This window comes from Gossypium arboreum, chromosome 4 (assembly GCF_025698485.1).
Source record: "Gossypium arboreum isolate Shixiya-1 chromosome 4, ASM2569848v2, whole genome shotgun sequence".
NCBI classification, from domain to species: domain Eukaryota; kingdom Viridiplantae; phylum Streptophyta; class Magnoliopsida; order Malvales; family Malvaceae; genus Gossypium; species Gossypium arboreum.
Genome location: NC_069073.1, coordinates 102,092,715 through 102,105,046, shown reverse-complemented (window position 1 = coordinate 102,105,046; position 12,332 = coordinate 102,092,715). Strand labels below are relative to the sequence as shown.

The 12,332-nt window shown below is 34.7% G+C and overlaps 2 protein-coding genes across 4 annotated transcripts; both read right to left on the bottom strand.

Annotated features, from left to right (window-relative positions):
- Positions 1-449: 449 nt before the first annotated feature.
- Positions 450-6,761, bottom strand: LOC108457735 (kinesin-like protein KIN-5B). 3 transcript variants are annotated; one of them, XM_053026436.1, is made up of 24 exons: positions 6,365-6,761; positions 6,047-6,270; positions 5,819-5,948; positions 5,576-5,731; positions 5,093-5,430; positions 4,870-5,008; positions 4,602-4,699; positions 4,354-4,510; positions 4,207-4,276; positions 4,040-4,116; positions 3,805-3,858; positions 3,648-3,728; positions 3,446-3,557; positions 3,281-3,367; positions 2,870-3,045; positions 2,633-2,794; positions 2,427-2,534; positions 2,181-2,343; positions 2,023-2,102; positions 1,736-1,941; positions 1,500-1,601; positions 1,307-1,416; positions 1,080-1,231; positions 450-967 (listed from the first exon to the last, which is right to left on the bottom strand). In XM_053026436.1, exons 2-24 carry the CDS (start codon positions 6,223-6,225, stop codon positions 746-748), a joined length of 3,159 nt encoding a protein of 1,052 aa, XP_052882396.1. In that variant the 5' UTR covers positions 6,226-6,270; positions 6,365-6,761; the 3' UTR covers positions 450-745. The 3 variants fall into 3 exon arrangements, with proteins under 3 accessions (XP_052882396.1, XP_017612332.1, XP_017612333.1); XM_017756843.2 differs by having other exon boundaries at positions 2,023-2,106; positions 2,185-2,343; XM_017756844.2 differs by having other exon boundaries at positions 2,023-2,106; positions 2,185-2,343; positions 6,047-6,241.
- Positions 6,762-7,463: 702 nt separating this feature from the next.
- Positions 7,464-10,686, bottom strand: LOC108457888 (diaminopimelate epimerase, chloroplastic). Its single transcript, XM_017757084.2, has 9 exons — positions 10,145-10,686; positions 9,895-10,062; positions 9,400-9,470; positions 9,165-9,222; positions 8,904-9,083; positions 8,334-8,418; positions 8,104-8,163; positions 7,947-8,020; positions 7,464-7,698 (listed from the first exon to the last, which is right to left on the bottom strand). Exons 1-9 carry the CDS (start codon positions 10,532-10,534, stop codon positions 7,582-7,584), a joined length of 1,203 nt encoding a protein of 400 aa, XP_017612573.1. The 5' UTR covers positions 10,535-10,686; the 3' UTR covers positions 7,464-7,581.
- Between the last annotated feature and the right edge of the window lie 1,646 nt (positions 10,687-12,332).

The following is a 12,332-nucleotide window of genomic DNA, read 5'->3' as shown; positions in this document are numbered from 1 at the left end:
AGTAGGATGAAGCATGTTGCTATTGACTTTCATTTCGTTCGGAACAAGGTACAAACACATCAGGTTATTGTAAAACATACTCACCCTATTAACCAACTTGCAAATGCAATGACAAAACCATTGTTCAAGCCACGTTTTCATCATTGCCTCTCCAAACTAGGTGTTGTTATACCATACTTATTTTGAGAGGGTGTATTGATTTCTACCCATGTACATTTGTTGATATCTCGACAATTACTTCAATAATTCACTTTTATCTTCTTTCAGAAAACACTAATGTTGATGCGTTTGTTGCTTTTATTCTGATTATAGTTGAGAAAAAAATGCTCGAATTCAATTTCTAATAATTGAATTTCATTTTGTATAAAGTGAAAAAGACAAGTCTGTTTCGTCAAATAACGTATTAATGGAGTTTTTTGTTTCTCTAATCTTCATTTATGCTCAGAAACTTGGAAAAAAGATTATCCTAAAATGATCATTAAATAGTGTAACCGGTGCCTCTAAGCACCCATTAATCGGGACATTAGTAAAAATTAGCATATAAAAGTAGAAATTTCATAACATGCAATGGCATCACCAATGAACAAATGATGTGATAATTATTTGATGCCAAAAGACCTCTACTAATATAGCATTGCAACAACATACTCCATCCTAAAATTGCTAACTAATAACAGGTACAAGGGTTTTGTACTCATCAGCTGATGAGCATTTCTACTACATTCATTGTGTAAGTTTTCACTAATCATAATGAATTGACATCCGCAAAAGGAGTTCTATTGGGTGATAAACTCGTAATCTGTTGCTGGATTTTGCCTTCATTGTAGCCCCATTTTGATCTGTTGTTGTTCTCCAAGTTGTTTCCTTCTTTCTCAATATCTTCAAAGGCCGATGTCCTCATCTCTTCGATTGATGCTAAGCTGGGCACGACTATGTCTCGCTTCTTTGGTTTTGTATGGTTATCAACCTGTTCAAGGCAACACCGGTTATGTTCAAAAATTCTATAACAATGTCACAATGGTAGCTGGATGTTCATTATTCTGAGATCAAATGTTCTAAACTATATATGGAAACCCTACCAAGTAGTCTCTTGTGATGCACTTCTCAGCTTCACTTCTGATATTTGAAATGCTTTCACCATGTTTTTCTTGCACTGTTTTAAGTTGATCTAAGCAACAGTTTGTGAGGGAGTCTATTTCCTTCTTACATTCTCGGTCACGAAGTAGTGAATCTGCCAATGGACAGTATTTCCAGAGTTACAATGAGAAAGATACAATTCTAAAATGACAATAAGTCGATATATTACCATTGATTGCCGCTGTTATATCTCCAGTTCTAGCACCAACCTCTGCACCAGTAGAAGAGAGTGCGGATAAAAGTTCTTCATGTACTGTGTGATTTCTTTTGATATTTTCCCTGTCAAAGTAATCAGCAGCAAATTTAGGGAAGATTAGACCTCTTCTATACAACAAGGGAAGTTCAAAACAAGAAAAGCTTACCTAACAGTCGATTTGATCTCTGCAAGACTGCTTTTATTAAGTTCATTTATGTATGTCTTAGCATTTTCCCATTGTTGCCTAGAAACATTCACTATTTTCGAGCTGCATTAAATGAAGAGATGGGATCAAATAAAACAAATAGAGAGCAGGGGGCAGCTATTGCCTGCTTTGCAACTTGCTAATTGATTTGCTGAAACAGAAATTTGCTTCAACTAGCAAATCGAATGAAAACTTACCATTCTTGAAGGCCATCTTCCATGATACCTCTAGATTCAGCCGCTGAGAAGGTGTCTTTCACAAAATGACTTTCCACCTTTTCTATATACTTGCACATTTCCTTCCCAACATCTGCTGAAACCTGTTGCATCATGGACATCTGCTGCTGCAATGTCCTATTATCTTGAATATCCATGTCCTTCATGCATCCTGATGCCTCAGAGACCTATACAAAATAATTTCTGTAAGCAAAATTCCTACCGTGTATTTGTGGTTTTGCAAGATAAGAAAGTGGCTGCTTACTTACCATAGCACTTCTATTAGATGTCAAAGTTACTAATATTGCTGCAATCTTTTCTATAGCCTGCTTTTCCTCCCTAGCAGCTTCTTCCTGTTTCACAGCAGTTTACTTCATTATTAGCCTTCATTACTTTCCCATATCAATGATGCAAGCAGAATATCAACTTGCCTTAAATCTGTTTTCAAAGTTTGTTAATTGCTGAGACTTCTTGGCTTCCATTTCCTCAAGGACTGTCATGAATTTGGAAGCTTGATTATTGATGTCAGTCAAAAAATGGAATGTTGCCTTGGATATTTCTTGTGCTGAAATCAAGTTGCGGTGTAATCCCTGTCAATATCCACAGATATGAGAAAAACTTACTCAAGAGAGTGATACTATGAATGAAATTGGACAATAACAAATATACCCACCTCCTCTTGTTGTCGAGCAGAGAAAACCAATAGTTCCTTCTGTTCATTAAGAGAACTCAGGAGATCCTCAATAACCTTCTTGGCCTCCAACACCGCAGTAACAAGGAACTACAAAAGCAAAATTCATACACCGCTTAAGCAAATAAAAAATCACAAGTTTTCTTATAAGCAACTTGAGATAAACTAGGGTTCCTTGGATAGCATACCTGCTCAATGGCTTCTATTTGAGATGAAAATGCAAAACTCATTTCCTCCAGGTCGGAGGAAGTGCTCCTTTGGATTTTGTTGGCAAGTTCCTTCATTGTTGTAACTCCTGAAGCATATGTCTCTGTCATATTCTTAATCCTAGATTCCAAGGCTTTGGTTGCCTGCCAATAATTCATGAATCAAAGTAATGTAGCCACATGCATAGAGAAAGACACGACAAAATTTTACACTCTTACATCGCATTTACTGGCAAGAAATGAATGAGCCTGCTCTTCCATGCATCTAAGTTGCTGATGCTGTTGAGAAACGGAGCCAAGGATGGTCTTATGCAAATCTTTTAGGCGCTGATCAAGCCGAGAACCAAATGTTAAAACAATGCTTCGATTTTCAGCTTCCATCTTGTCCTTATCATCTTCACAGAAGAAAATTCATATCTAAGGTCTCTGAAATAATGAGGGTGCATTTTTTTTATCTTCAATTTTGAATACTAATATGTACTAGTGTTGTTTCATCCGAAACTTTTGTATTCATGGAGCTGCCCAGACAATTAGGTCAGCTGCACCATGTTGCCCCAAACTATCAAAACATAGTGTGAGCATTATGGCCAATTGCAAACACAACTGATTGTAACCAAGAAGTTATTATACCTAGTTTAGCAAACAGTGAATTTATGTCCTCTGATGCATGTTGCAGATCACTACGCAACTCTTTTGCCCTCTCAATCAAAAAATTTTCTGTTCATAAACCAATTGTCGTTGTTACTGATAAGCAAAATGATACCCAATGAAGATTTCCAAAAATGACACTGGTACCTGAGCATAGCAGTTTGGAGATGATGAATTCCTTTTCTTTCAGTGTCAAGATGGCTGCCCTGTGGTTCTCTTGAAGATCAAGCAGTTCTGCCCTAGTCTTTTCGAGATTTAACTGGAGGAAAATATCAATTTAGGAGCCGGAAATCATCCAGAACGGGGAGAAAAAAATATTATATATTTAATATTTCCAGTCCATGTTTACCTTGCAATCCTTCAAGACACTTTCTAAATCCAATCTTTGCTCTTGCTCAGTGAGATATAGCTCATGATACTTATTAGATTGCTGCATGATCAAGAAGAATCAATATAAATGCTACATGGAAAGAAAAAACTGAAACTACAATAGGTGGGAATTAAACCTTCTCACTAAGGTTGAGATCGTTCTCCAGTTGCTCTATCTTCTCCATCCTTGCCTGCAAGATTATAAGTTAAAATTCAAATCAATCCCCTAGAGCCTACATTAAGAGTATCCTTTTTTGATAAGAAACGTTAAGTTCTCTTCAAAATTCGAGGAAATGACCTATTTTAAAATTTAGAATATGCAACATATCATAACCTAATAAAGTGCACTAAAGAGAAATATTGGAAGGTTACCTTCTTTTCTGCTTCCTCTTGGACAAATCTTTCATGAGGTATGTAAACACCGTTCTTGTCCCTAGCTGCTCGAACATCTGGATCAATTTTGTTTTACATTTATAAGATTCTAAATTGGTATTTCTGTATCAATCAAAGATCAGTGAAATTGTAAGTGCTTCCCAAACCTTCTTTCATTCTCTCAATTTCCAAGTACAAATCTTTAAGCAACACAGCCTTGGACATTTTCTGGTTTGCCTGAAATTATTAGCCTTTTCATTAGTAAACAAAATATTTATAAATAAACAATTAAATAGATCAAAAGAGGCGTTAACCTCTGGTCTATTTTTTATATTCTTAGCACGATATGCATAATCTAGAGTGCTCAGTGTTTCTTCTAAAGAATGAGCAGATGGAGATATTGTGGCAATAATGCAGGTCTTCGTCTTCCCTCCCAAAGAATCTCTCAAGAGTCTAGTCAGCTTACTATCCCTGCAAAGAATGTGGTAACCACGAGAAGACAGTTACTAAAAGAAATTTAGAAGCAACTCCATGGACAAAAAAGAGTTTTAAGGAAGCAAACCTATATGGTATATGAGCTGAATGCTCCACAAGTGCACTTATGACCCGGCCAAGGGTAAGTAAGCTTTTGTTAATCTCTCCTGCTTCCCTTGCACGACCCTGCAAATTCAATTTGATGAAGAAACTTGATAGTTACAGAAAAATATCCATTCAAAGACATGTCAAATACATAAGAAGCACCATTTTTCCCTAAGCCTATATTCAAATAAAAAGATTAATTAAGCACCAGATAATAGACTTCAAAGCTAAAATTGCATACATCTACCTACCTCTCGAGCACCAGAACGAGAAATATTCTCAGACCCTGCCAAATCAACCAGATTAAGCTTGCCACATTTTATCAACTCCTCATCTCCCACAGCCGATTCTTTAATGTGGACAGTGATGGAAAATACAGAATGAGAACGGCTTCAAGGCAAAGAAAGTCACCTTAGTTCAAAAGGTTCTTACACCAAGCATCATTAACAAATCAAACAAATTAACTAACCCAACCTGCTGCGCTTGTTTAATAAGGTATCAGCGGTACGCCTTTTGGCTGCTCCACGTTCCAAGAGAGTATAGATCTCATTAGCACTATATACAGCTTCTTCTTCTAGACCTCTCACAATAACACAACCCTTTCCATCTTCCATCAAAGAAATCGGTTTTCTTTGCCTATCTTCAGCATATCTTGAACTCTCTTCAGGAGCCAACAAATCAGTTATTTCCTCATTGTAGAGCTCCAAAAATGTAACTTTCATGCTATAATCAGCATTTTGAGCCTCTAAGGTATCAAATATTTGTCTCACTGCTCTTGGAATAACACCAGCCTCAGCAGGCAAGTCCCCACCCTGTATTTAAAAACACACTCCTTTACTTAGTAATCATAAAAGAGATGTTTTGGACAATTTTTTCAGCACACTATAAAATGTCCTTCTTAAACAGAAAATTGTGCATCAAATAAGATGTCCATTCTTTAACAAGGAAATCTTATACCTTGTTTCTCATCCCACCCTCCATTGTATAAGTTTTGCCAGTGCCAGTCTGTCCATAGGCAAAGACAGTACAGTTGAAACCATCAAGTACTTCATTAACAATTGGGGCAATGGCTTGATCATATATTGTTCTTTGCTGTGCCTTGGGGCCAAAAACCTAGCAAAAAAAAAAACTTTGAAATTGAAAAAAAAAAATCTAATAAACCCATAGGCATTTTCGTAAAATAGGAGCTGGAGCTTTTACCTTGTCAAAAGTGAAAACTCTGTCTACTTGCTTGTTAGCTACATTTTGCAAAACAGTAACTTCCCTTTTAAGTTCATTACACGAAATCACTCTCGAAACATTCATCTTCTGCTCATCCTCGCTTAATGGCCTAAAACCAAATCCATCAAGAATTAGATTAAATCAAATAAGAACTTTTCTTTTTCAATCAATAATAATTAATTAAATTTTTTAAGAAAACAAAAATACCTGCATCTAAGCAGCACTTGAACATTAACCTCTTTATCTCTATCTTGGCGATTAGAGAACCAATCAGGTCCTCTAGAGTCGGCACGGCGTCGTTCCGGTCGGGGAGTGAGGAAAGGAGATGGAGATGGTACTAATCCTCCCATCGCACCTTTTCTAAACTGATCTGGAGTGAGCGACATCGTTTCTTTGTAGGTTCTTTCTCGTTCAAAAATTTTTAGAAAAATCTAATCAAAATCATACAATGATAAATGAATCCCAAAGAAACAAGTTTTCAAAGAAAAAAAAAAGAAATTATAAAACTGAAAATAAAAATCTTACTTGGAGTTCTTCCTTTAGTGAAAATCTTTTGAATAGAATCTGAACAAAATTAAGAGAGATGCGATTTGCAAAGAGCTTTTTGTTTTCCGATCTTACTTCAGTTTCCTTTTTGTTTCTCACTTTGTAGAAGTAAAAACTGGGTCGTTCGGTTTTTTTTCTTATTTTATAACAAAATTTTACTACTATTTAGTATAGGTTTGGCAGCAGAACAGCGTATGTTCAAATTGTGTGCTTTTCCCAACGGATACTTGAGGGATGTGAGAGCCGTTGGAACATGTGAGGGACCCACCATTGAATTTCAAATATCACTTTTGAATTTGATGATCAGTATGGTTGGGTTGATTTTGGTTAGAGAGGTAGCTTTCTCAAATTCATGTTACGGTGATTGCACTCAATAATTAAAGTATAAATTTATGTTGGAGTCACATTGATTATGTTGATTATTCAGATTTTACCTTGTTATTATAATTTACTAAAAAAATTAATAAATTTTATATTTAAAATAATTCACTTACTAAAACCTTTTACCTTTAAATATTATTTATGACTCCAAATCTTAATTAACATAACATTTCATACTTTATGCATGTAACTCATACACATCAGATAAGTACTTCACTTATAAAACAATGTAAATATATTTGATTTTAGACCAACCTTTCTTAAAATAAAATTATCTAATCTTCAAGGTTATAACAAGTATTTTTCTAACAAAATACCGTCGGAGCACTAGAATTCTAAAATTAAAGGTTTTGATATTGGTATGTAACTACCATGCTTTTCAAATATGATTTGTATTGATATTCCATTACAATGAATGGAAACTATATTTTTCTAAAAGGGAAAAAATTGCATTGAAATAGAATGATTAAGTTCAACTCGAGGATTAATTCTCACATAGATTTTATGAGAAATTATACACGTAATTTGTCTAATCAAATTAACTAATTGTACAATTTTATGGAGAAGCAGTATCCAACTTAGCAAAGTAATCAATTATTTGAAACCCCCCAAAAAAAAAATAATAATAATAATAATACCTCGTGTATTTAATGGAAAAGCAAAAGTGAGATGCAGAAAGTTGAAACAAAAGCCAACATTTAAGACAACCAAAAAGAATGTGGAATTCATAAGACTACCAAATTGTCTTATACAAAATCCAAGCAAATAGACAATGTTTTAGCTACATGAAAATTGGCTTAGCAATATTAGAATCATCACACTGCAACCGATCCGTAAAACACTACTTCGGCTGGGCCAGTCATGTACACATGATTGTCTTCCTCCTTCCATTCAATATCTAACGGACCTCCGGCCAAATCCACCATGCAACTCTATTTCACAAAATGTATAATAAAATAATCAAGTGAGACGAAGGAAAAATTAAAAATTAAAATAAAAATTAAAAAAGACCTCTTTTTCACCCTGCAAATATGGATGGAATCTCGAATTCCTCCTCTTTGGTATAAGAAAACTAGGTTAAATACTTCAAGATGAAAGACATCAATGTCCCATTTCATAGGCATAAGCCCATTGACCTTATTTCATTAACACTATTTAAACATTCCAGAACAACACTTACCCTCCCAGCACGTCCTTCGAGAACAGCTGCAACCACCACAGCACAAGCTCCGGTTCCACAAGCCAGTGTTGCTCCTGTGAGAGGCAATTGACATGAGCTTTTAACAAGAACAAGAACCCAAAATGATGGCCCATTTTATATATGCACATGGGAGTACCTGCTCCACGCTCCCAAACACGCATTTTCAAGTGTTCATGAGAAAAAACTTCCACAAATTCTAACAAGACAAGGCATAATCATGGTTAGAGAGTGGATTTGCTTAACAGGAGATAAATGACAATCACGTAATAGGAAAACCATTTCATCACATACAAAAAGCATGAAGCCGTGATGTTACCCATGTAATTGATTGCTTAACATCATCTCAGAGATTAGATAATAACTAACCTGTGTTGGTCCTAGCTGGGAACATTTCATGATGCTCAAATTTAGGACCAATTGCAGCTAAATTTAGTTCATCAACGGTCAAATTCTGCTCAATCGCAATCATTAAGCAAAAGAAGGTCAGTATTAGAAATGCAAATGAAAAGAGAAGGAAGAATAGAGGAAATGTATCTCAAGACATCAGTCAATGAAAGCATTTTCTTCTAGAACAAGTAATTCAATGTAAAAGACAATTTTCACAGGCATCGATGAAAAGTTGGTAATTGTACAAGATTGGCTAAAACAAGCAGCTCTTTTAACAGTTCCTAGTATTGTTCTTCACTTGAAGCATACAATGGGTAAAAGGTTTATGATACTCAGGCTCATGCACATAATTGATATGCCAACAAAAGTTCGGCACGGGTAGATTTCTTGTTGTCTGCTACAAGCCAAACCTTGAGTCAAAAAGTTTTCTAGGCAGTAAATAACGAGCAAAAATATTTGAATATTGCAGAGGAAGTATAGTTAAGAATAGTTCATATAAATATAACATCCCGACTAATCTTCTCATCAATCATCACCCAAAATACAAACCTGGCTTTGTCTGTTGCCAAAAGTCACACAATGCGGATTTCCCATGCTAACACAAGTCACATTCCAAGTTACTCCATCTACATTGATATCTGCTTTAACAGCAGCTTGATCTTTATTTGCTGGTAACTTTGTAGGAACATCTGATGCTTTAAGAATTGGTTCACCCATATCAACTTTAACCTGAGATCATGCAGCTCCATGTCAGATGCATTAAGCACCGTAGATGGAGTACTGTAACATATAGGATTCCAGATAAAATACCTTTCCGTCTTCTTGAATTTCGGGAACAATTAATCCCGCACCAGTATGCACAGTAAAACTGCATAAAATTAGAAGAGAATGAAACCCCAAAGACATTTCAGCATAAAACTTCAAACTGACTTTTTAACAATGAAGCCGCATTTAGGGACAAAGAGAATTAAACATTGCTTCAAACATATACACAAGGCAACATTATGACTGTTGGGAACATAGAAGTACACGCCATTAACTGTACCTTTGCTTCCCGTGTAAATTCTCAAGTTCGGCAATGAATCTCGCAAAGCACCTTACCCCATTACCACACATCTAGAAGAAAAAATATTAATTAAAAAATAAAGCCAAAATTCTATTTTTATGTAAAAAACACATAATTGATCCAAGAAACCACTCAATATTCAATTTCAGTGATTCAACCAGAGAAACAAAGAATCAAAGTGACACACTAAGTCCCCATTTAGTTATCACTTTCACTAACAGACGTTTAGCTTTGATAGAAAAGGCAAATAAATAAGCATTTGGATACAAAATAAAAAAGGTAGATTCATTGCTAAATGATTTTAAACAATTAAAAACATAAATAAGAATTGTGTTAAGGCATGAAATTATTTTTATACAGAATAGTTAAGTTTTAACTTTTATTTATACTGAAAGTTTGGTTTCAGTTTGAATCAAATATATTTACTAATATATACGTCTTTTAGCAACTTTTGCGCAAGAAAAAGCTGATTACCTCGGGCTCGCTGCCATCGGAGTTGAAGATTCGCATAGTATAATCGGTACCGTTGACTCCCGGCATCGCAAAAATCACTCCATCAGCTCCGATACCGAAGTTCCTATCGCACAACTTCACCGCTTGCTCCGGCGTAATACTCGGTTCCGTCGAGTCCCTGTTATCAACCTACGGCAATAAACAAGAATTCAGCTAAGGCAATTTGTGCTACATTTTTCCCAGCTAAATATAAATGAACTGGAGAAATTACCAAAATGAAATCGTTCCCAAGGCCGTGGTACTTAACGAAGTGAAGAAATCTACTTTCCCTTCGGTCAAGGAACGACGTCGTGGAGATTTTCTCTGGAGTTCCGATGCTCATGGAAGATGCAGAGACTCGAAGGTTAGGGTTTTTAAGAGAAGAAAAGTTGGAACGAAAAGAATCGAAATGAAGAGAAGAAGTTGATCGAAAAGGGGCGGCGATTGAAGCGGGTGAACGGCGAATTTGTGGCGGGAGGGAGAGGAAAATGGCGGCGGCGATGGCCATGAAGCTTTTGGTTTCTTCGTTTGATTTGAGACGGCGGGTTTTTAGTGTTGCGGTGGCGTTTTTGCAATCAAAAATTGGAAAGGGCAACTGATTTTTCATTTTTGTCTTTGTCATGTAAAAGAGGTGGTGGGATCCTACGCGGATTGTGAATCGTGTAACCCGTTTGACTATGAAGAGATTTGATCAGATTTCATGATAATGAGAAGATTATTGAGATAACATATTGTATACGATACTTCGGGTTGAGCTCAGCACAAGCTTGTAGATCTATGTGTACTAGTTCCAACTCTAATTCTTTAGAGTTGAAACTCTCTCTTGCTAGAAATGTTATCCCACACCACTGTATATCTACGATATTAAAATAAAAATATCATATTAAATTGTAGTAAAATAAAATTTAAAAATTAAATATATTAGTACATGATGTTATTTTTAATTATGAGTTAGTGTTAAATTAACTTGTGATATCAACACAATTAATAACATTTTATGGATATATATCAACTAATAGAGATAATAAATTATGCATATTAAGTTAAAATGTAAAAATATATCAAAATAAAGTTTTGATTGAGTTGTAAATTTAATGTTTTATCTATACAATTAGCACAAATTTAAATATCACTATATGCATATTTTTAGTAATTTTGTTAAAATGAAAAAACTAAAATACTCTCAAATAAAATAACTTGTTTTATTTATGGAACTCCCCCACATCATTGCTTGTGCTCAAGCAAGGAAAACTACATACAAAATAAAATAAAAGATGTTCATAACTACATATAATTCTGGCATGATATATAAATGACTTACCACTTTCAGTATCAAACACCTAAATTCAGTATATTACAAAGTATACAAGCATTAAGGTTTTCAATTATATGAATCCATCAATAAACCATATAGGTAATTTGATTATCCTAGTAGAATAGAAATAGTCGTTATTGTAATTACTTAATACAATATCAATTCATGAATAAGTTTACCTAAGTCACATAGAACTTTTCAAATTGTAACGTTTTGAGGCTTAAGACAAGTATAGAATTCAAGAACAGGAAGCATCAAGATAGTTTCAAGCACGAAAAGAGTTTGACACATCAAAAAAACCTTTGCCCGCTCACCACCTTATTTCACATTCTCTTACCTTTCTTATTTCTCCACATAGGAAGTTACAATATAATAAAGCAACTTCGACTAGCTCACGAGTTTTTGTGCACTAATGACTGAGTTTTCTACTTTTGTAACTTTGTCACCTTTGACATTTTTCAATACACCTTACTGACAATGCCTTTGTTTTTCAAGTACTTTTCTACTCGTATTGATTTTCTTTCTTATTTCTTTTGCATATATTGGCTAACCTATAATCACTATATCATACTGCTTCTTTTTACTTCACTTTGATTTTACAAAATTCGCCATGATGTATCTACTTAACCCTCAATACATATGACCAAACGTCTAAATTCATGCAATTCAAGACTAAGCAAAAAGGGTAAGTACAAATTAATAGTTTTAGCTTGGGTTTTGCATGAAGATTCATCAAGAAGTGTTTTCCAACTCAAAATAGGTACTAAGGATTAATAAATATGGTTAGCTTTTTGGCTTTGGGTTTATACCAAACAATTCCTTGGGTCATCCCTAGGTATCTCAGTATTCACAAATTTAATTGATCAAGCAATCACAATTTCAACTATTTATCATACATACTACCATGCTCGTTTCCCTATATTTTCTATATCATTTGGTATATTCAATTACTTAATACCTATTTACAATGTAATATATAGAACTTAGTAGTCCAATAATTGAAAATTTAAAATCATGCTGTCACATCCCAAAAATGGAGTTAGAAGAAACTGAGTTAGTGAAATCAATAGTGGTTACGTCTGGCTTTTTGAATTAAGGTTGTGAA

Bases quoted from the DNA above. Each gene is read 5' to 3' on its own strand.
- LOC108457735 (XM_053026436.1), bottom strand. From the start codon at position 6,225: ATGTCGCTCACTCCAGATCAGTTTAGAAAAGGTGCGATGGGAGGATTA. The intron at 4,117-4,206 runs GTTTGGGAAGCA...AAATTGATCCAG, and splicing joins AATTGAGAGAATGAAAGAAG to ATGTTCGAGCAGCTAGGGAC. The intron at 2,535-2,632 runs GTATGCTATCCA...TTGCTTTTGTAG, and splicing joins AAATAGAAGCCATTGAGCAG to TTCCTTGTTACTGCGGTGTT.
- LOC108457888 (XM_017757084.2), bottom strand. From the start codon at position 10,534: ATGACAAAGACAAAAATGAAAAATCAGTTGCCCTTTCCAATTTTTGAT. The intron at 8,021-8,103 runs GTACTCCCATGT...TGCCTCTCACAG, and splicing joins TGTTTGGGAGCGTGGAGCAG to GAGCAACACTGGCTTGTGGA. The intron at 7,699-7,946 runs GTAAGTGTTGTT...TTTGTGAAATAG, and splicing joins TCGAAGGACGTGCTGGGAGG to AGTTGCATGGTGGATTTGGC.